General features: G+C 40.0%; 1 protein-coding gene and 1 long non-coding RNA gene across 3 annotated transcripts; both read right to left on the minus strand.

Moving 5' to 3' along the window:
• Positions 1-205: 205 nt before the first annotated feature.
• LOC136288855 (uncharacterized) lies at positions 206-8,453 on the minus strand. Of its 2 annotated transcripts, XR_010720605.1 has the most exons (6): positions 8,374-8,453; positions 7,924-7,998; positions 4,688-4,786; positions 2,447-2,506; positions 1,617-1,668; positions 206-632 (listed from the first exon to the last, which is right to left on the minus strand). It is a non-coding gene; the product is annotated as an uncharacterized lncRNA (long non-coding RNA). The 2 variants fall into 2 exon arrangements; XR_010720606.1 differs by lacking the exon at positions 2,447-2,506.
• Positions 8,454-14,971: 6,518 nt separating this feature from the next.
• Positions 14,972-20,874, minus strand: PLK2 (polo like kinase 2). Its single transcript, XM_066181176.1, has 14 exons — positions 20,586-20,874; positions 20,060-20,167; positions 19,766-19,882; positions 19,446-19,575; positions 19,078-19,165; positions 18,709-18,804; positions 18,285-18,483; positions 18,046-18,193; positions 17,529-17,626; positions 16,775-16,898; positions 16,291-16,531; positions 16,059-16,188; positions 15,861-15,971; positions 14,972-15,738 (listed from the first exon to the last, which is right to left on the minus strand). The coding sequence occupies exons 1-14, from the start codon at positions 20,808-20,810 to the stop codon at positions 15,547-15,549; spliced, it is 2,007 nt and encodes a 668-aa protein (XP_066037273.1). The 5' UTR covers positions 20,811-20,874; the 3' UTR covers positions 14,972-15,546.
• Positions 20,875-24,185: the final 3,311 nt, after the last annotated feature.

The following is a 24,185-nucleotide window of genomic DNA, read 5'->3' on the forward strand; positions in this document are numbered from 1 at the left end:
TCATCCTTTTCGTATTGTTCTACAGAGAGTAAAATCTGGTGAAATAACATGAGCTTGTTAGTTTCAGTCGATATTTCTACCCTTTTCCCAAACTGTCAATCAGACAGCTGAGAAATGCAGTGCTAAGAGAATAATGCAATCAGGGAAAAAAAAAATACAGCAATATATTTTTAGACAGGTCAATAAAACAAGGAAAGAAGTCACTATGTATTGTTGAATAAAAGTTAAAGAAAATATGTTCATTCCCATATGGTACTTGAAATCTATCCCAGAGACACCATGTGTTTTATTCATCCCATATGAATTGAAGTGTTTCTTACAAAAGCAATTTTTCAAAGATAATTGTTAAATGTCAATTTAAAAAATACAACATACAACATTAAATCAACTATTTAATTGCCCAACTCTTCATCTAGAGAAGCCATTTCAACTTCAGACATATAAGACAGAGAAATTTACTATCTCAAAATTTTGTCATTGCTGTAGTAACAGAACGAAGAAATCTGAAGAATAGACTAGGGACTGCTAATCCTGAGGAACTGGTAAAGCAGCAACGTGAAATGATCTTCCAGCCTTGGCCACAGACATTGGACTTTGTTTTTCCTCCCCCTTTGGAAATATTCTGAAATTATCTGAAATTAGAAGCCTAAATTATTCCCAAATTTTAAAACAGAGAGATTAACCTTTTGCTGTTGCTGATTTTCCTGCATCCTGGGAAGTAATCAGAAGTCAGCTCAATCAGCAACATTAAGGAAAGCAGCTCCCAACTTGCTTTGTGGTCTCATGCCACAGCATCCAACAGACTGGAAGTGGCAGCATAGAACTGGAGCGTCACAGCTCCCAGCTCAAGATTACAGCCTAGATTACAACTCTGCCTGCAAGATGTTCTTTTGCTACCAGCTCATAGATGAGTTGGCTCAGAGCGGCCTCAAATGTCCAATGGCCTCTATACCCTTTTACAGAGTTTTTTCGTATACTGTTTTGTGCTGTAAAGGAACTGACATTCCAACGTAGCTAGACAAGAACTGTGCCTAATGCAGCACTAGAAAGATCAAGGATCTGGTTTCAGTCCAAATAATCAGTGTCCAGACTGTTGTTTAAATAAAAGAATGTATGCACTCCTGCATTAGACATTCACATTGTGTTAGCCCAGAACACAGCAATAAGATGGTAAATTACTTTTGGGGAGAACAAAAAACATTTATCATTATACTTTGAATAAGATCAAATATTCATTAAACATGCATAGAAGAATGTCACTGAAATTAATTCTCACAGGCAATTCTCAAATGCAGACCTTTACCACTTCAACCAAAACCTTTTGCCACAGTATTCTGTTGAGATTAAATGTACATGTAAATTGATGGTTTTCCATTGCCTCTGCAAAATAATAATTATATTTGCAGAGCAGTTAGTATTTACTTCCCCTTTTGCTCCTACTGCCACGTTTTCATCCCTACAGGTCAGATGATATACATAGGCTACATACTTTTTCCAGTCCAGCTCTTTACAGTTTTTGCTAACAATTTACTTTCAGTACCAGCTACTTAAAGACTTAGCTATTTAATAAAATCATTAGTTTTTCCATTTTGTGATTTATAATCTACTCAGATTACCATAGGTTGACTCAAGGAGTCATGTTTCTTCTGTGTACTCATGTGTGAAGCCCTGTGTTAAGAGGAACAAAAAAAAAAAAATTAATGTATTGTATTTAGAAACTAAATCTTGTCTGAGACTAGCACTATGTATCAGCAAAACAGGCTGCTGATTTATTTGTCAAATCTATGTTATTATAATTTATTATGTATATAGCCTCATTGGTAGACGGGATGCTTACAACTTAAATACAGGTGAGTTCAGTTTTCTTTTGGTTTGAGTTGTCACAGCAGCCTGAATAACAAGTGCAACAGACAGTTTCAACCCCCTACTTACACAAAAACAAGAAGTTTCCTTACTAAATACCCCTTACTGTGCTAAATTCACATTGAAACTCTACAGTTCATACCTACTAGAAGCAGCATACTCTTTGAATCTGCTGTGTTCATCACTAGGAGTTTGGCTAGAGAAAGATTGACTAAAATCTTGGATTTTTTCAAAATTTCAGCCAATGTCGATAAAGAATGTTGAAGAAGAAATCCTAGTCCTGAAACAATCAGGTAAGTATCAAGTACGACAGATAGAAAATTAGGTTTCTTTTGCTCAGTTTGCACCACTTACGTATGTCAGAAGATTGGTTGGGTTATCTCTATAAATTGTAACAAATATAATGTCTATAAATTACAGGAAATTACAAACAGCCTTGCATTTCATAACATACAAAATTAATTTAGTTCACAACTATTTCTACAGAAAGGTGCATCAGAAGACAGTGGTAAATGGGTCAGGGAAGGTGGAAAAGTACTGTATTGGTGTTGCTGCTGTAAAGAATTACTTTACTGTGACACACTTCATTATTCATGTCGATGTCAGTTTGGCACAGGGAAACTGTCAAATGTGGAAATCTGACCTAAAAAGCAAAGACAAAATATGAAGTGGCTTACTTTTACTTAATGAATAGCTGTATTTTAGTATTAAAAAAAAAAATTAAGTTTTTAGGAATAAAATTATTAACATATTCCCATATTCTACTATTGGAGAATATTAATTTGTACATCAGGGTAATTCCAAAAGATCCAGCCTATTAAAAACCAGATGCATATACTGGACAGAACATGACAAAACTCACAGAAATGTTTATTAAAAGTCCTTGAAAATCCTCATTCTATTATTTCTAAGTATCAAGTAAAATAAATATCAGCTGGTTTGCCATAGCAGGAAGTTAAAGTCAGTGGCACGCCGGCAAATTTATTAATATTCTGATCACGTAGTGAATGTTTATTTCAAGCTTGAGCCACTAAAATATAAAAATTAGACACAATTTCTTAAATTGCTTCAAATATTCAAATCAGCAAAAAAGGTCCAAAATAGTCTGAGGAGAAAACTTTGAAAGAGATTGGAATGTTAAAATACTGAGCAGTCTTCAACCCTTAGTTGTTTACCACAATTGTGGCCACAGTCCCACAGCAAGGAGAAGGACAAGGCACCTCTGAAAACCTGTTCCAGTCAGGCATAGAAACTTGTCAAACTTGCCAACATGAAATATTGGGAAGGACAGGTGTTAAACTTTGTACTCCAAAAAGACTTGGATAACCTTCCCCAGTCTGCAAACAAGTGTTTCTGGTTTCTTGAAGATGAAGAGATCTGAAACTTCACTTCAAGGTAGTTGCCTACAGCAGCTTTTCGCCCAAAACTCTGCCATTAGCTTCCCTCTCTGTGCCAGCAACTCAGCGAACCAAGAAAAGCCAGACTTGGATATGAAATCACCAGATATATATCAAAGTTTTATCTACCACAAGTTTCTCTACTGGCTTCAGATGCTGACTTTGTACCGACTGAGGATGGACTTTCCTCCTTCTTCTAAGAACAATTTTGTCCTCTTGCAGAAAGGACTGTCAAGTACTAGTATGGATTGGATAAGCAGAAACACTTAATGATAATTTGTAGCTCAGTGGAGCATGGTCCACTAACATGGATTGTGTATAATTCTCCACACCTAATAACTCTGGAGCAGACCATAACTAGAGAAGTTTGACAAGGTATTACAGAGAATAGAGAAGACTATTTCCAGTCTGTGAAGGGATAACATGCATGTTATATTATCTGATTGGAAGAAAGATAAAGAAACCATGATGGCCAGCATCCAGGAATGCCTATGCAGGTCTCTCATAAATGCTTTCACAATTCAGCATGGAATAATGCTGTGCTTAGCATTTAAATGCCTGATTTAGCAGGGAAAAATTGTTTAACTCGTGGTCTGGATCTGCACTGATCCAATTCTTCTTTGAAGTATTCTACTTCAAATATTAGTAAATCAGAGAAGCAAATAAGACTGTGTGGTGGGCAAACAAACCCAGTGATTTCTGAGGAACCCCAGCAAGTTCAGATAAAGGAGAAGCCAAAGGCATGTGCATTCAGATCAGAGATGTGTGATCTCTTTGTTGGTAAGCCACAAAAACTAAAGAATAGAATGCCACAGTAAGAATCAGTTGAAATGACAAGAAAACACCAGATAAAGAAACACAGAAGAGGTGGGGTGACAGCTTCTTAGGTCATTCTACACAGTAACAGGTCATCCTGTATTAAAAGACCATGTTCTTCTTAGAATAATAATAACAAAAAACCCAAAAAACAAAAACAAAACAAAAAAATCCTCACACAACAAAGACCAAAAACCACAGAGGGATTTCTCCTGTGTCACAGTAACTGCCTATTTTTCCCCAGTGTTTATTACCCACATCTACCTAATTGATACTGAGAGATAGAGAGTTAATTCTATTTTCTGTATAATAAATTAGAGTCAGGTTATAGTATTGTATGTTTGTTCTTAGTGGACTCACACTTGAACATCTGCAAATACTATGCAGCTCTGATATAAAAAGAAAATTTTAAACAAGATTTTTCAAATTGTCTGAATAAAATAACATTCCTTTAGCAGAAAAAAAATAGAAATGGAACCAAGTTCAAATAGACTAACTTCCATTTAACTTGTGTTTTGGTATCAGAAAGACCAAAATATCCCAGGGGGCTTTGAAGAGAGAGTCAGAAGACCTAGCACAGAAAGGAAACAAGATTTATCAGAAATTTGCACCTGAGTGAGAATTTGTATTATCAGACAAAACTTCACACTGGGAATTTAGACAACTATTGTCCATGTGAGTTCAGAAGTTCTCTACATCACTTTTTCATCCTGGGGAAAAACAAAAGGAAGTAGAGTCAAAAATTAGGAGGACTAGTAAAAACTAGGAGCATTCATGAAACAGCTTAAGTACAAGCAGCTATCATCACTTTCCATAGCTCAAAAATGGCAAGTGTCATGCCTCACAGGAGATGGCAAGTTTTATACTAGATCTTTCAGATTTTCAAAAGCCAGGCTTTGAATCTTTGCTCTATAACTCACCCACAGCATATTCAAGCTATGCTATTGGCATGGGAGTGAGGAAGAACATTCTTTGAAGTGTGCTCCCAGGTGGTATGCATGAATGGAAATTTGCATTTCAGAGGACATGTTTAGAATTTTCCATTTGTTGCAAATTTAAACACTGTATGAAAAAACTCTAGATCTGGAACTGAAGATTTGTGAGTTAGTGGCAGAGCCAGTAATTTTACACAGATGAGCACTCTAGGTGTGATCACCATTGCCCATTCCAAGCAGCCTACATGCAAGGCAGATCCATCCAGAAGTCAAATAGCTATGCCATAACTAAGTTGTCTTTTTCAGTGTGTACTTGAGACGACAGCTACAAGGGCCACACATGCTTCCTTTTGACAGGCTTGGAGCAAAAGGAGCTCAGCCCATCTGCTTCTGCCTTGTGAAGACATTTTCTCATGTGTGGTATCTCTGGACTTGGTCATCCTTTTTATTTCTGTTAATGGTTCACTGATTTTATTGGTGTCAGATCAGGCTGTATCACCCCTTTTCTGTGTCTTGTTTCCCAGGTGTGTGGCTTGGTGGCCTATGCTCCTTTCTCTGCTAATGCCAGCAGCCTCTGTATCTCAGTCCAACAACAATCTCTGTTTTCTCCATATCTTGCACAGAATGCCTGTCCTCAGTCGTTCTGCAAGTTCACTGTCCTGAATTCTCTTAAGTCCATTCCCAAGAAATACTTCTTTCACAATGCACTAATAATACTAGCAAATAGAACATACGCCCTAATTAGAATAAAACAACAAACAAACAAGCCCTCTTAACTGCATTATACCAAACACCATCCCTTGGCAAGTGACCACATAATCTTATTGTTGCTCCTCCTGTCATTCCTCACCTCCTTACTACCCAGCAATTATTCTGTGTCTATAATTAGTTCACACTGCTGCAACAAGAGATGCTAAATCACCACCTTGGGCCTGTCTGAACATTTCCTGAAATCAGAAGAGTTTTACAGGGGACAGGAGCCACTGGTGGCAAATGTTTGGAGACCTCCTCAGGAGAGGGGATTATGTCCTTTCTCTTCAGAAAGACACTTTTCTATCCCAGAAATCATCATTGCTAGCTGTATTCCTGCTATCTCAGGCCCTTACATAACGATATCTCTGACAACAAACACATCTCTGCTTTCTTAGTGCACTTCTCCTGGTTATCAATGGAACCGTTAAAGGTAACTAAGGTGAACATATTCACCTATAATAAGCACCTAATGTAATATGGTGTGTCTATTTCATATATATTAAATAATGACTTCACATCCCTTTATTTTTGAGAAGCATTCATCATAGACAGAGATTCCTTCTTAAAATGAGACCAGTTAGTTAACTTCAGCCACAATTATATATATGTCTATATATATATATATGTGTGTGTGTGTGTGTGTATATATATATATGTATATATGTGTATATATATATATATATATATATGTATATATACATTTCCACATTTCTACATTTGTTTATGGCTTCATTCAGAAAAGAAGCAAATTTGGTACTGCAATTTGCTGTGCAATATCTGAATATAATAAGATTTTTTCTAAATTTAACTTATACTCGTGTTAGGGATTCAGTCACCCCAAGAAAATATAAGGTAGTTATTCCACCTGTTCTGTGAACCTGCTATAATCTTACTTTGTAGGCATTCCTGAAAGCATGAGATTTAAAGGACTTAGAGTTTTTACAGTTGTTTTACATCTGTTCATTAGCAGAAAACATTGGATAGTTGATCCCTTCTCTCCAGTGAATTCAGAAAGCTTTTTATAAGCCTTATTGAAATTACAAACATGAAAATGGTATTTTTAAGGCTATAAAAGACAGCATTAATTTAAAAAATCTAAAGATCTTTTAAGAGACAATGCACTGATTACATAGTCCTCTATATTCTAGTTTTAAAGAGTCCAAATTAGCTAAAAACAACATTTAAAAACCTCTACTACTGAACATAACTAGAATTGCAAATGTTTAGTACTCAACCATAGGAAATCAGAGAATAACAAGATATGCTGAGTGGGAAAGGACCTACAAGGACCATTGAGTTCAAGTCCAGGCCCTGCACAGCACCATCCCCAAAAGTCACACCATGTGCCCCAAGAGTATTGTCCAAAGATTATTTTTACACCATAAACTAGATACACAATTACAGGATCACTCTTTATTTTTCCAAGTCTCTGGTTTCAATAAGTCCACAGCATAAATGCATTGTTTGTGGAAAGACCCAGTGTTAAGGAGAAAATGCCATGTCTGTGAATTCCATGGCTTTGGTAGCTCTTTTCTTTTTCCTTGCCCAAAAGCAAGGTCATCACTAGCTGCAAGTTCTCTCCTCCCCAAGTTCCTACTTTGAGACCCCAAGACCTGACCTGGAAAAATGCTGAGCATTCTTCCTGAGGAGAAGGAATTGGCACCGTTAAAAACTCTGAATGTTTGAGAAACACTGCAGAAAGGGATCTCAAGCTGATAAACAGATTCCCTCTGTGTGCTGCCTTACTTTTGTAGAATGAATGTTTATCTGACATCTGGATGTTTATCTAAACTAATGCTGTTTATCTGACAGCCATATTTCACATAACATACAATGTGTTAGTATCCAGGAATAATTTGAAGTGGAAAACCCTGCAGAAGAACACCTAAATACAAAAGAGATTCCCCATTGGGATCTACAGTATGCCAGGCATGAATTGGATGGCTACAACATTTAAGAGGGGGAACCAGACTGCAAACCACAGAGACAATGATGCTATAGGCTCTAATTTTGGGCAAGATCCCTTTTTCATGTAGTTAAGAAGTTACTGCTTTTCAGATAACTGTATTTCCAATGTCCACACACCTCCCTGAAAAGTGATTCTATCAGCAGCTGCTTGTCTGTTCAAAGGTTTAGTATTATCTGAGCTAGTACAGTACCTGCACTGTTTCCTTCTTCCTTATAGTTTGTCTCATTGAAGAATGGAACTTTCTGCTGCACTTCAACATCTGAAACTATATGAAAAGGTAAACCTGAGAGAAAAGAAGTAATCTATTAAGAAGACACTAATTTCACTTGTGGGCAAATCAGAAAATAGATGTTTACTTTGTCATTATGCAGATGATAAGCAATCAAATGAAAACAGTAATGACCAAGAAGGCAGAAAATAAACCATAGTAAAGTACTAGGACATGGGAACCTCCTTCCATTGCAAGCAGTAGTCCAGAAGACGTACATCATACAAAAGTCACAAATCACTGCCACTGTAGAATGTTTAGGTCTGAAAATCAGTTGTTGGTTCTAAAAATGCCACCCATATATCACACATCTCATGCAACAACTGGCATAGCCCTGGACACCCATCCCAAATACCCCACAAAATCTCTGACCAGACAGGAGCAACTTCATGGAAACAGGGTGTTTTAGCAGGCCATGCCTACTGTTTAGTCATTAGACTTCTTCCCTGTGAAGACTTCCAGCAAAGATACCAATTAATGCAAATGGCTTGTAATTAACAGTGATGATTTTTGTAATGTGGATACCTTCTCAGGATGAACAGGAATGAGCCACCAACTCATTTCACATGAGGCAACCATCAGGAGGTAAAGATTTGCAGTTAATAAAGGCCCATGTGAGAACGAAACCAGTGACTCAGAAGAGTAATGCATTGTCTTGCAATACTGGTCCCCAGTGCTGGCACCACTAATCTAACTGGATCAGATCATTGTTAATCCTTTGTTTTACTGAGAATGTGAAAATTATCTAACCACTTACTTCACATTTGATTTCCTCAGAGATGCCTGTTGTGTGTAATGTGTGCTGCCTCCTGACAGAGCACCTCTTCTGAATTACTTGGAGGGGAATTCACTCTCTCAGCAAGCCTTTTGTTTTCACCTGTCCAGCTCCACTCCTGTGAGTATGATGCCTGCTTCACCTGCCTTCACTTTCACACTGCTAATCCTCCATTTGACCCAATTTGGCACTGCCCTCTTGGCTCCCCTGGCAACAGATGTCGAAAGGCTGCTGATACGTGAGTTCAAGTGTCCTTGAACCTCCTCCCTTTTCTTCTCAGCTCCATTGTAATATGGCCAGATTTTATTGCTTCTGTGATTTTGAATTTCTGCACATGACTCTTTTCTTTTATGTGTCTTGATTCCTGTTATTGGTTTTTCTCTGGTCACAACACTCAGTATTTCACCTCTGATCCAAACAATAGCAGAGCATACCGGCCACCTTCTCTGTCATCTCACACCCCCTCAAACACCTTTCTTTGAAGTAACTCATGAGACAACACTGGAGCGTATTGCCCTGCTCCAAAAATATGAGCTCCCACTTAGTCCTCTTTTATTGGCTGATAATGGATCAATTATCATGGAACAGGAATCCTCTGTCTGGCTTCTAATTGCTATTATTTTCTATCTCAAAGACCATTCCCTTCCCCTCCCCACAGACCTCATCCATGTGGTCAAGACGAGGGAAAGGGATATTCCCCACTGCAGGTCCTGCTGCGAGGGCACCTGGGGCCTGACCTGGCCCCGCCCGGGCCGGCTCCCGCAGCAGGAGCCGCCCTGGGGCAGCTCCCGGCCCTGTCTCAGCCCTGCTGGCTGCTGACCCGGCACCCGTCCGGCTGCCTTCTGCCTCACTGCCACCGCTTCCTCCACAACATGTTTGCTCCGGGGAGAGTTCAAAATGGGGCCTCTGCCTCCCAGAATATCCTCTCCGCCAACTGCCCTCGTGTTTCCATCCCAGGTCTCCCTCTCCTGCGTCACAGCTCTCCAGCACCTTCCCTTCCTCCTGGTGTTATGAGCTCCCTCACTTTTTCCAGAACCCCACCGTAAACCCATATTCCCACATACCCTTGTGCCATGACTCACCCTCCCTAGCTAACCTTCTAATTATTTGTAATTAACAATAACAAAAAGGAACTGACATTAAATGGAGATGATCAGATGTGAGGATTAGTTCAGTGCAAATGCTTAGAGAGACAGAAACAGCATCATTTTCTACTGAATAATCCTATAATCATTCTGTGTATTCCTCTTTCCACAACCACTGCCTGACACTATTGTGCTCTGTGTCCTTTTATGAGATATCTAACTTTGACTGGAAGCGGAGGCCATCCACTTTAATTTTCACAGTGCTCATTATTAACAGAGGTAAGGGTATCTGAAAATCAGGCTAGCTTTTAAAATTTTCTGTGTAAAGAAACATCAAACATAACTGTTGTAGCCTGTGCTAATATATACTACAAGGCCTTTAAATAACCATGAGCTTGTCTCAGCTGCCTGGGATTTTCCTGCTCTAAAAAGTGCAGCCTTTCCTGTTCTGCCCACTTATTGCACCTCTTATGCATCTTTTGCTGCAGCTATCCATGACAATGCAATGGCAGGAATGAGAAGCTGGCCTTGAGGATGATACACAAATTGCTTTTTTTTTTTTCTTTCTATAGAAGATTAAACTTGCTTTGATGGCATAACCTTGCTTCCTTTCTTCTGTTTTCATTGACTTTCCTCCTCTGCCACAGTCTACTTTATAATGCATTATGCTTCCCATTTCTACCATCAGAACCAGCAGCCTTAATCCCCTGGATCCAGAATCCCACTACAAAAGCCTTGTTACTTTCATTCCTCCAGTGAATGCTATTCCAAAACAATAAAACTACATTAAAATTTATTGATTTTAATGAATAAGGAAAAAAATCTTATAAGCTATGAATCAAGAGGCTGCTTTATGAGCATAAAATGTCACATGTGTAGAATTTTCATGAGTTGTCAGCATTTACTATTAATTTGATTCTAATGCTTGTGCCTGAAACCAGTGAAGCATGACAAGGAGCAGGTGAGGTCTTCTGGAGTTGGCAGGAAGATTGAAAAGGTGACTTCAAAGCTTCTTTTATTCATAGTGTTCATGCCATTGCTGTTGTGGTCATTTGATGTGAAATGCTGGGAACTGAATCCTTCAGAATGAAGATTCACAAGAATGGCATTCTAGATTACCAGGTTCTGAAGTGTAATAGTGTTACTTTAGCACTTTGGAGCACTTTGTCTAGAAAGACCTAGTTGTGTGATAGGTTATCAGCCTCAAAAGTCTCAAATCCAGATAAGGAATTTAAATGAGCAGGGTGGGGATTAAGACAAAACAAAAGTCCATCTCTGCCTAAGATTCTCAGTGTATGGAGAGACACCCATGCACCCACCCAGTCACTTGTGGATAATGCTTGATTCACCTTTTCCTTTATGTAACTTCTGAAACCATCAGCAGAAAATGGGCAGTCATTTTCATGATCATTCAATATATGTAAGGAAGGCAGAGCATGGATTAGTCTTCATTTCTGGCCTGCCACAAAAGACATCAGCCTACAGCAAAGTGCTGAGTGAGTTCCTTCAGGTCTTCTACTCAGAATCCTTAGTGGGGCTAACTGTAAAATACCTTATAGCTTTATTTTTAACTCTGAAGAAGTGTATAGTAACTCTTTACCTGGGCCAGTTTGGTACTAATAATGCCTCATGTCGATTTCATTAACCCTTTTGTGTTTTTATAATGAAGATTAAGGCTTTTCTTCCAATAGTAAGCAGGAAAGGGCATCAAAGATGTCAATCAGGATAATAGCTTACTCCTCTTCAGATCACATCTATTTGTTTTGGACAACAGAAAATATTTTTTTTTTACCCATGGTTTCACAGAAGAGAAAAATAAGTGCAATGGTTTCAAGTGTAGCCAGTGAAACAGAATCTTTCAAATCAATTGTGTTCCCATACCTAAGCTAATTTATATGGATAAATCCCAGAGGCTAAATCTTTACTTTCTATTATGCTAATTTCCAAACACCATGACGATCCATTATATTTGTTTCCAAATATATATATATATATATTTGTTTATAAATTTATATATATTTAAATGGAGTTTAACCTCTTAATTTGTATGTCCTAGTCTAACATTATGGCAGTTCAATCAAAAATAATTCTGCCACTACTTATGTTCATAAGGCATAAAGATTTTAAAACCAGACCAAACCAAAAAAAGCGATGGCCTATGCCGTGCATTATTCTGATTGATTCCTTGGGTATGTATTTACTTGGGAGTTCATAATTACCTATAAAAACCTTTAATTTTAAAAAATTCAAATTTACATTTAGAATCCATGTAATCAGGCACAAAAGTACCTGCTGTTGATGGGCAGCTGAAGGGATCATTCTCTGATATGATTATTTTCAGAAGTAATAGCTTTAAAGTAACAAAATATTTTTCTAGTTTCCTAAGTAACCTGCAGAATGTTGGGGACTTTATTCAATATTGCAAAGTAGCAAATACCCAAACTGTTTTCTGTTTTCTCATATGTGTTTTATGTAGCAACTTAATTGAATGGAAAAAATTCAGACCCCTGGAAAGGATTACAGAATGCCCTAGAAGACTTGAGTTACTACTGACATCAGTGGGTAATGCATTTTGTTAATGCTGAAGCATGACCTGTTTGAATCACTTTCTTGACTCGTTTTCTACCATCATATTAGTGCACTCAGCCATACAAGTATGTATGTATACTTGCAAAAATAAATTTTCAAACTTCATAAAGATATTTTGATAAGAGTAAACAGATTTTCTTTTCTTGTCAATGTTATTTCATTGTGCCTAGCATTCATACCTGACAAACCTTTGTGCCTTCACCTAATCTTTTCATCCTCTCATTTCCTTTTAAGTACATATACACAAACTAGATTTTATGCTCTATTTTCTTGGTTTTAATATACAGAAATAGAGAATAGAGAAGTTTTAATATAGAGAATAGAACAGAGACCAGCATAAAATGCCGACCACATCTTTCAAGAGAAGGTATGACACTTGTTATACAGAAGATATGGCCAAGTGCCTTTCTAATATTTATCTTCCTATTTGTAGAATTACAAGAGAGAGTTGGGTGTTTAAGTAAAGCAAGCCAAGATACTACAGTATCTTATTTAAGACAGGATCCACCCTGCGAAAGAATTTCAGAACCTTTGTTCCTGATGCAAGTTCTTATACCATAAATTTAAAAATGGCTTTCCCTCCTTGGGCTCACAGACTAGGAGAAAGGTACCTTGAAAAGCATTTTTCTCCTTCACCTGATCTAAACATCCCTCTTGTTTTGAAATATGAAAATAAAAAAGTGAGGTAAGGATACAGAGCAGAAGCTGCCCTAAGCAGGAGTATGCATAAGGATCTAGCAACCACTGGACATAAACACTGGATACAAATAGTTGATTCACTTAACTTATTTTAGCGAGGTGTATTTCAACCATCCACGAACAACTAGCATCCTGGAGCCTTTACATACACTTTTAAAAGCTGGTTTATTTGCTTACACAAGCCTGAATTACAGCCATACAAGCATGATATTGGTACCCAAAGAAGTCATAGCAACTGAATAAAGGTTTGCACTTTTTCTAGCACACAGTTGAACCAAAAGTGGTTTTTCCATGTGAAGTACTATAGCTCTAGTAAATTTTGTGTTTGAAATTCACACTAACTATATGTTTACTGGTATCATAAACAAAAGGGGAGATTTTACTTTGTTAGGGAAAAGAACACAACAGTAGCTGTGCAGCAGAGTCAGGCAAGTCATGGTCTCTGAGGAATAAAATCAGCCATTATCCCTTGAAGAAAGTAGACAGCTGGGAAGCTGAATTCTGCTCACTATAGCAAGCATATATTTAACTTCATTGAACTGCCTAGGATTACATTAATGAATCCATCTGAAGAACTCAATTGGGTCTTCCTGTCTAGACTTGAGAAGTAAATAAATATTACCTAATGCATGGTATTCAATACAGCAAACCCAATCACACTCATACACACTGCAAGATGAAGCAAGCCAGCGATAAGTACTCTGCTCACTATTTCAGATTGACATTTGTACTTTGTTTAGTCTGTGTTTTATTACTCTGCCAGTTCCTTACATACAGCTGCTGTGATTGATACACTGGCAGCAATTGATGGCTTTCAGAAAAGGCTTCATTCTGTTATAGGAACAATAGGCAAAGTAAGCAATTGAACTGCTTGCTGTTGCATCGTTACAGTTATTTGAAGACAGCTATGTGTTTATACAGGTCCAGGGCTATGCAGTATCTAAGAGAACAAGCCTAGTCCACAAGTGAGACAATTTTCCCCTGCCTGGAGTCCATGATTTCTCCATAATCGCATTTATTTGTATGGTTTTAACTGACAAATGGTACTGCCTTCATTTTGGAAAGCCATTCCTCACATAAGTGGATGTTTAGAAGCAGCAGGATTGTAGAAAGCAGCAGGTCATCCCTATGTTAGTCTCAGCTGTTTTGAATTGCTTTGCAAAAAACTAAGTGCATGCCCTAAATCATAATTTGTTGTAGTAACACTGGTGGTTGTTTAAAGTTATCAGCTGGGTAAACCAAGAGTTGACACTAGGTCAGCCTTAATTTTTTTACTCTTTTGATTTTACTTTACTGGGGTAAACATTTAACCAAGGGTAGAAAGTAACAAAGTGCAGTAGATGGGAAGGGATAGGCATAGTCAATTAATTCTGCTGTCGAGGTATCAGGATACTCAGACCCTTGATAAGAGCAATGCTTTCACAGCAAACAGAGAACTTACACAGCTCCTTATCCTTCAGTCTCCTACATACCATCCAGAAGAGTTCTTTTTAGTCGGTGTAAAACACTGGTTTTGGGATGTAGTATCTCAAACGGAGTCAGATGTTAAAGCCCTTAGGACAATAATTAGTGGTAAGACTTACTTCCTAAGTCTGTAGGCTCCATCAGCAGTTGTTTTAGGATTGCAGCTATAGTTAACAATAATGGTGTTGGTGTTTGTGACTGCAGTTGGGCATAGACTCAGACAAACCTGCCTACCCCTCATATCCAGACCTGTTGCAGACTGTTTAAAAATAGTATATAGAAAGCAAATCTGCAAGATTTTTCGTAATGCAAAGTAAATCATGCTCAGTTGTACTGGAGAAAGAGCAGAGAATGATACTTCAGACTTCCATTCTTTATTGCCAACAGATTTATATTTAAAATGCCAAGGTCCAAAAAAAAAAGTAATAAATACTTCACTTTAGGCTGTAATAAATTAAAAAAAAAATTAACAAGGAATGCACTTTGCCAGCCACAAGTGTGGGTATTTTTGAAAAATAAGGAAAAAAACAGTATGGCCATAGTTCACAGTTAAGCAACCAGAAGCTGCTTGTTACAATTATCCCCAACAACGGAGCTCTCCCTTCCCTCCCTTTCCAGATGTGTATTCACAGTTTAACTCCACCAGAGATGCTCTCTTACAGAGCAAACAGACACATTCTGCTCCGAGTTCAAGTCAAATATATCTTTAACACACATGAAGCAAGGAAAACTATGATCCGAAGAACTCCTTGTCACAACATTTTAGTCCAGCAAGTAGGTTTAGGCTTCTAATAGATGTGTGCCCAGCACACTTGGACAGTCCAGTTTTCGTACCACCACACATCCATCATCAACATACTAGTTGCTCCACCATCTCCACTGCAGATTCACAGTGAACAAGAGAGTCCATTTGATTTAACAGAATCAGTTCCTTCAGTTACATCGCTGCAGCAGCATGTTCAGAGCATATTCCATTCTGTGTTTTAGCTCCAATGAACATCCAGAAACCAGAAGAGTTGTCAGACGAAACGTTGTGGATATCCTGTCTTCATTTATGTAGGTAAGGAGATATTCCTCACTCTGATTGCAAATTATGACTTTTGTGTGATCATGGTAGAAGTTCACCTGTAAAAGAGAAGTCAATTGCTGTTTGTCTACTTTCTCCTCTCAGTTTTTGAGACTTAGCAAGTTTTATTGCAACAAATTATTTTAAGACATTTTCTCTGGTGATGCTATACCACACTTACTTGAAACGTGCCATCATTGAAGAGCATCATTAATGCTTTATCAGATTTGAGCCACTGTAAGAGGTAAAGCCTGGGCCTGCGTACATCTGTTAGACTGGGCAAGTCTCCTCCCTAGGAAAGGAAAAAGACTATGTTAAAGCACTCAGTTCACATTTAGTGTATTTTAACAGCTCAAGACCCTGAAGGTGCTGAACTTACATCCATGAGGTTCTCCTCCATATAGTGAGAGAAATACTTCAGTACAGTTACTTGGCTAATGAACTGTTCAGGAGCCTCTGTGGCTGAGAAGACAGAGCACTGGCCTAGCTCAGCATAGTAGTGCACTGTCCTGAAAAGAGAAAAAAAGAAAATAAGAAGGTTACTGATGAGAAACAAGTATTTCATGTTTATAATTGCCTTAACGAGTTGTTGGCTTTGTAATGATTCTTACTTTTTGTCTGGCAGAAGACTCATATGGGCCCCATTGTTGAAGAGGACACCAACAGTGTGATCTGACAGTTGGTACCCAAAGCCATACTTGTTGGAGTAGTCCACCCATTTTGTAACCCACTGGAAGGATGCTGTCAGCTGTTCTTTGGGATTGCTGTCTGCTTCTGGCATGTTCTCCAGACATCCTCTCAATACTCTTGCAACTGTATCGGCAACACTTCCCATGGTACTGTCTTCCAAACCTGAAGAGGAAGGATTATTAGACTGACAACAGCACATAAAGAGAAGATTTTCACTCTAAACCTTTCAGTTACCTCGATTTTAAGAAATCTAGCCTTAATGACTTTTTAATTTAAATTCTTCAAAAATGTTGGCTTTTACCACATCAAAAATAAGAGGATAAAAGCAGATGCCTGTTTCAAGCTTTTAAGATATGAGAAAAATAATGAGATTCAGACTTAGAGATCACATTTTGGTGTACTTACATTCACTACTACTGCTGCAGCTTCCCAAAGTTCCTCTGACTATCATCCGAATGGAGTCTCCAATCTGCTTAGTTTCTGGCAATGGTCCCGGCTTCACGACTGTCGTGATAAGAGGCTGAATCTCCTAGAAGAGATGTCAGACATGTAAACATCAAACAAAACACAAGCCAAGGCTTATATACAAGTTTTGCAAGGCTCTCCTGTTTCTCACCAAATGATAAATTCTAGGGAAACTAGTATTTATGTACAAAGATTACGAAGTACAAAGAGCGGAACTTAGAGCAGCACACCACATCTTTCTATTCTTTAGATCTTCAATTTTCATCTCACAGGCTATTAATCAGTTCTCTGCTTTCCTACCCTAGCAAGGGAGCAGCTGCGTGCAGGTCTGAACACCGAATAGTATAAGATAGATTTCAGCAAATTATTTGAAGAAGCTCTAGTTAATCATGGATTGAAGCCTTGTATTTGGAATATTGAGAAATAGCACCTGGCAGACAAGTTAACGCACAGGCAACAATGGAGTCTAGGTAGATACTATAATTACTCAAAAGCCAAAATTTATAGTCTCTCTACAAACGCTACCATACCTTTGTGATGCTTGTTTAAGCCCTCTTAAAGCAACTCTGCTAATCATTTAAGCTTGATTATGCTGTGTACAGCCTCAGTGCTGATATCCAAGTCAAACAGAATTTAATTATAGCTACTCCACCCAACTGTTACTGGATTTGAATTGAACTGCACTTGCATGTACCTCATCTGTCTTGTGTTTGGGGGCCTGCTGGGTTATCGATGTCTTCTTCAAATCATGTCTGAGCTTGTAGATTTCTTCATCTTCTTTAGCTAGCCTGTCTGCAATACAGAAAAAAATATTGAACTCTGAATCTGGAAGTACTATTGAATTACAGAAAGCAAAACAAGTTAGCTGCAGAAAACACATTGTCTCCCTCCAGCAGCTTCTTCTAAGCCTGCCACAGTCTCCCAAAGAAATGATGCCATTATACACAAATCACTTAAGAGACTAAATTTCAATAGACATTACAAACTAACAGATAACCAATATGGATATGGATGCTGTAAGAAGCATTCACATATATAACCTGGCACAGGTGGGCAGGCTACCATCTATATTTATCAAGAAAAGAAGTCAAAACCAACCCAGGAAAGCTCTGAGACACAGATATAAGTGTTCTGTTGCTATCTCACAGCTGTACACTAATATGAAACTGATGTAATAGAGACAAATGGACTGTAACTACACTTGAACTTACTATGTGTGTCGAAGTATCTGGCCTTATCCTTTTTACCCCCGAAGAGAGCAGCAGCTGCCTTCTTGAAGAAATTTTTAGCAGGACTTGACAAATGGAAATCAGGGACAGTGTGACAACAGCTTGCAGAAAGTCTGTCAGGTGTAAAGCCCTGTGGAAATGCAACAAAAAAAACTTTTAGACCACCAAGTGCATTTTTGTCTGGATTTCTTTTTACAATACTGATAGCAGACAGTACAAACCTGTAAGAAGAACTCATGTCGAATTATTTCATCTAAACTGGGCCGGTCTTCAGGGTTTTTTGACAACATGCTAGCTATTAAGTGTTTTGCAGGTGCCACAAGAGATGAAGGCAGGCTGTATCTTGCTTCCCTTATACATCTGTATGTTTCTTTAAGATTTGTAGTCTCAAACGGGGGTCTTCCCAACAGCATTGTGTACCTGTTTAAAGGCAAAATAAAATTATTTTATTTTACACACTCACTGTACTTGTGCCTACAACTACAAAAAAGACTCTGTCTATTGCTGAACATAAAGAATTTCTGCATTTGAGCTACAGCGTGTACAAAAGGCTGTAAATGGACACAGTACTGCATCCCCTTTGAACTCTCCAAAGCCCAAGCCACTGATAGATATATTACATTACAAAGGCAGGGAAGTACTTACATTACACAGCCTAAGGCCCATATATCAGATTCACAGCCATGCCCTTGTTTGTTGAGAACTTCTGGAGAGAGGTAATTTGGTGTGCCACATATTGTTCTGAAAAATCAAAGACACCACAGAACTGGTTAGTATTTCAAAAAGAAAGAAGGAGCTATTTTTAATAGAGCAGGTTTCCCTCTCAAGTTCAGACAAGAATTTGAGACATCCAAAGAGGAGCCATAGGAGCCTTTGATAGCACAGATGTTTTTTCATTTTGTCTTCATGATACTGGAGGAGCAGTAACTAGCATTTGCTATGGAACACGACTTCTCATTTTCATATTAATTGAGTTTCAATTACTACTGGACTATGAATTTTTGATGCTCCTACCTCCTCCTGTGCTCCAGTGGTTCCAGCCTAGCTGCCAAGCCAAAGTCACCCAGCTTGAGTTCCATGTTCTCATTGATGAAGAAGTTACCTGGCAGACAAAGAAATTCCAGTAAGTCCATCTCTGGCAAGGTAGGAATGCATTTACCACAGGTGCTGAGTCATACTTTGTTCAGAGCCAGAAGCTCGACAAGATTTTTTTTTTTAAATTAGGAATGCTTAATGTCATCCCTTAAGCACTATGAGTCTCCACTGTAAAGACAAACTAAGCTGATTCTACTAAACAAACTATAACCATACAAGGATGAAGTAGTACAGTGCTGACAGGGCTGGAGGAGTGTGTTTTGAAGCTGGTAATCCAGAAAACTTACCTAGTTTAAGATCCCTGTGTAAGATTTCCTGTTCATGAAGATACTTTAGCCCTGACACAATTTGCCTGAGGTAGTATCGTACTTCTGGTTCTGTCAATACCTTCCTTGCTTTTAAGATGTGAGCCATTGACTGCAGAGGAAAAACAAATGCAGAAATGTCACTGGAAATTCATGCAAAAGATTCACCTTAAGCAAAAGTAAATGAGTATGTAGAGAAAAAACAACTAAAGCCACAAAAAATAACTTTTACGCATCACACATACAAATTAGTTGCAGATTGCAGGTAAGTAAATACTGGATTTTTCCACGTTGATGCTCACCCTTCTACTGCAGTATTCCAGAAGAATGTAAATATTCTCTCTGTCTTCAAAGTAGTGGTAAAACTGCACAATATGTCTGTGATTAAGCATTCTATGCAGCTCAATCTCTTTATCAATCTGAAAAATCAAGATAGTGGGAAAGAAAAAAGGTGTTGTTAGCCTTACTTCCACAAGGCTGAGCAGACAGCTCTACCAGAACCATTTCAAGGAAAGGAATAGGCAACCCAGCACACAAAGAGTTCGAGAAGGGAGGAAAAAAAATTAAAAAAAAAAAAAAAAATCACGCATGCATACCTTCTCCCTTTGATGAGGTTTTGCCACTCTGCTGTGAGGAATGATTTTCGCAGCATAAACTTTATTTGTTGTCAAATCTGTCATCTCGTAACACTTGGCAAATCCACCCTAGAGAGACATAGGAGAAAAAGGCAATTAGAGCAGGTATAAATGCAGCCCCGCACTTAGTCATTCACCAGCTCACGTATTAGTCAAGAAGCGCAACTTCCTTGGCAAAGGGCAATTTTCTAAGGACAGGTCCTGGGTTCACCGTCTGTCGGAAAGCTCGCGCTCCCCATTCCCCGCATGCAATGTCTAAGTCATTCCCGCGGGCTCGCCCGAGCCGAAGGCACGATTTCGGGGCAGTAAGGGCGCTCGGACCTGCCGCACCTGGCCCGGGCGGCGCTGGGCAGGTCGTGGGCGGCAGCGCGGCGCACTCCGCTCCCCGGGGGAACTCAGCCCCGCGGGGGCAGCGCCCGGCGGCCGCGCCGCGCTCCGCCGAGAGGGGCGGCGAGCTGGGCACACCGGCCGTCGCCGCGGCCATTACCTTTCCGAGCACCTTGCCGCGGCAGTAGCGCTTCCCCGTCGTGGGATCGGTAATAATCCGGGAGACCTCGGCTGCGGGGTGGCCGTGCTGGTGCGGCTGCTGGTGCGGCGGCTCCTCCGCCTTCTTCCTGCGCGACTCGCCGCCAGCCGCTCTGCCCGCCGCCGCCTCGCAGCACTTGGCACCACCGCCGCCCGGTGGGTGGGCGATAGTCCGTAGCAGCTCCATCACCGCGCCCCGCCGTCTCCGTCCTGCCTGCCCTCCTCAGCCCAGCTTTACCTACCCTAGCCCTCCCACCCGCTCCGCTCGCAACGCCGAACAGCGCCCCGGCTCGCCGTTTATAAAGCGGGAGGCGGCTCCGCCCCAACGCTGGGGGGCGGCTCTCCCGGAATCTGCTCCGCCCTCCCGGCTCGGCCCGCACGGGAGGGCCCGCGCTGAGCTGGGCAGCACCGGGGTGTACTGTTCTGTCTTCCCGTGCTACGCTGTGTGGGGGGAGGAGAGCGGAACGGCGGGGCGGACGGGGGTGAACCACCCTCTTGTCCCCCTGCAGTGGCATAGGCTGCTCTGGCCGCTACCGTCCCGTATGGGAGCTCGACAAAGAGAGCTGGAGCATAAAATGTGTTTTCCTGGCTCGAGGATTGCTGCGTGCGGGGCAGCGGGGGGTGGTGACGGGCGATCCGAGCTGTGGCCTGTAGGAGCAGCCCCGTAACGCGTGTCTGCCTGTTGTTGCACGTGAGGAAGGGAAGGAGTTTGTCCCGCCTGTACCAAAGCAGCTCCGCCACAGCAGAGAGACGGGGCCAGCAGGGAGCTGAGACCCATGGGCTTGCTCAGGTGGTGCAAATCACTGGTGTGAATGCCCCACTGCCAAGGGGGACGTTCCCGCTCCTGCCATGTCCCTCCCTTTGCAAGGAGAGCCCTTGCCTAGGGACACCCCCCATAGCTGTCTGACTGCAGTCAGCTCAAAAATCTCTTCGTAAGCAGCAAATAGATCAAGCTGGAAGGCACCTGAAGGCAATTGTAGTATAGGGCCTCTGTAGAGACAATTCCTAAAAAGTGAAGCATGGTCTGGGAGAAAAATACTGAAATGTGAAACAGTTCTGCATTTCTCCATTCTGAAAATGCAAAAATGCCGAAATTCATCATTTTCTTAGTGTGTTACACATTTCTGAAGTAGTATTTTCTTGTCGGCAGACAAAATACTTCTGCTTTCATTGCTGGTAATAATGAAAGGCTAGTTGATTTAGTTGGAACGACTCCCAGAGCATGTAACCGTGTGAGTTATTTCAGTGTCAATCCCTAAAAATACCTCATTTCACATCTTAAAATAACAGAATATACTTATTTTACAGTGTCAACAGCAGGATGCATGCCTTAACAGAATACACTAAAGCCCTCCAGTCAAAACCAGAAAAAGTGTAGAACAATAATATTTATTTGCTTCTCTCCGTAGGTATTGCTTTATGAAGGTAGCAGTGCTCAAGTGTTAAATATACTGGATTGTGTACACCCTTCTTCTGCCCATCTTCAGTTTTTTAATGGACATATGCTGCTGCATTAAGGTGCCTTCCTAACTCACTCTGCAAAACCTAGTCAAGTCACATTAGTATTATTAATCATTAACCATAGAGGCAGAGGTAAAAATGAAGAAAAAATTGGGATACACAGACACTGTTCAGTCCTGTGCCCCCTCGGCCCTTTGTCTTACAGGCATTGACTTCCTAGACAAATATTTTTACCCTAGTATATAACCTATACCCTTACCTTTCTCCAGATTTCCCGTTTTTTCAAAAAAACTTACGTATAATAACCGTGATTTCTCTATGCTTTGTTTAATGTCTGTACATTGCTCTGGTCAGCTGCCCTGAAAGGCTTTTGGGGAAAGGGGAAATACGCAGAATAGAAGTACACGTTTCCCCTCCTCTGGAAAGAAGTGGTACTGCACGTGGTAAAAAGCAAACGTAAGAAAAACGAGCTTTGTCTGGTAAAGGTTTAGGGCAGATTGTTAAACTTGACTTTAAGAGGGCACAAGCACATGGTTAAAGCTAAATACACTAAGTATTCTGGTTAGCAGGACTTGGCACTATTTGTTCTCACCTACTTTAGTGAAAAGAAGTATTTAAGCTGTGTTCTCTCTGAGTTACAAAAGGCCACGAGGCTGCTAGGCTTTCCCATGCTGCAGTTACTCTAAGACTGATTCTCTCACTTTTGAACAGGGAGCATTTACCTAATACTTATCTCAAGGTGCCAAGTTTACCATACTATTTTTTGTAAGGTTTACAAACTTGATTTCTTGTAAAGGTGATCTCTTGGATAAAATAACATTACAGTAAATGTTTGAAACCTACCTTTTTTATGTCTTGCAAAGAAAAGCCATCCTAGCTTTTGCTCTGTAATCTCCAACTTTTTCTTCCAAATTACACTAGCAAAATACTCAAATATACCTGAAGCCTGCACAAGAAGAAGCTTATTTGCAAGTTGGCTAAGATAGCTGCAGCTCTGTAGCCAAATCAGTATACAGCATTAATTTCCCTGCCAAGAAACAGGGCAAACCTAGCCCAAAATTAGGCCTCAGGCATTCCTTCTGTCTCTAGAAGAAAAAGCAGTCACTTATTCCTACAGCTCCCTTTTGACACAAATATACAGCTGTTCATAAAACCCATATAACTGAGGGTCTGGGAAGACTGGGTGTGCATAAATCCCTGGTTCAGATGAGGAATGGGAATTTGACGAATTCAGAAGCTGTCTGATTACAGGCTTGTGGGAAGAAGGTCTTGCTAGGAACTGCTTATTCTTACCTTAACCTTATGAAAATGAGGTGTTCAGAGACTTAAATTTCCAAAAAGAAGTACATTGTATCTTGGATGTTTAACTTCATGAATATTATGGAGCTTTGTCACTGTGTTCATGACCGTGATTTTGCCAGGGAAACCAAAGCTTTATATGAAATCAGGAACAACACCATATACATGGCTTCCAGACTGACTCTCTCTCAACTGAACTTTCTGATTATTTGGTGCCACTAATATGATTTTCCATACCTGGTATGCCAATCTAAGGCAATTCAGTGTGCTCCTACAGGTAAACACACCATTCATACTGGACTCAGGTGGCAGCCCACACTGGTTTGGCAGGCAGCCCTGACCTTTTACCTGGCTGGCCTCGTCCTCTGATTTCAGCTATTAGGGTTAACTGATAGCTCTCCTGCCTCAGGTTAGCTTTTGGTAGAACCATGTTTTTCATTTAGCTGGTCGTGGAGTGCCCTCAGCTGTTGAAGTCAGGTTATGGCAGTCTGTCCTAAAAAGAAGTGTATTCTACTTAGAGATGTGACAAACGAATGAGTTCCATGAATAGCTTTTGCACTGGACTATGTATCAACATATACAAACAGCTTACTTCTAGAACATCACCCTATAGAAAATGGGTTATTAAAATTGGGGCTTTTACACAAAGTTCATCATGATGTTTGTGACTTGTCTCGAGTCTACTGGTAACCTTACTTCACTTTAGTCTTTATGGATTGACTAAGTCTCGTTTAGCTTCTTGGTTTATTACTGTCTTGGCTTAGGGCAAATCTGGGAGGGAACTTCCAAATGGGTTTATTTT

Source organism: Chamaea fasciata, unplaced genomic scaffold, assembly GCF_029207755.1.
Source record: "Chamaea fasciata isolate MVZ Bird 193981 ecotype frontalis unplaced genomic scaffold, bChaFas1.0.hap1 SCAF_4, whole genome shotgun sequence".
In the NCBI taxonomy this organism is placed as follows: domain Eukaryota; kingdom Metazoa; phylum Chordata; class Aves; order Passeriformes; family Sylviidae; genus Chamaea; species Chamaea fasciata.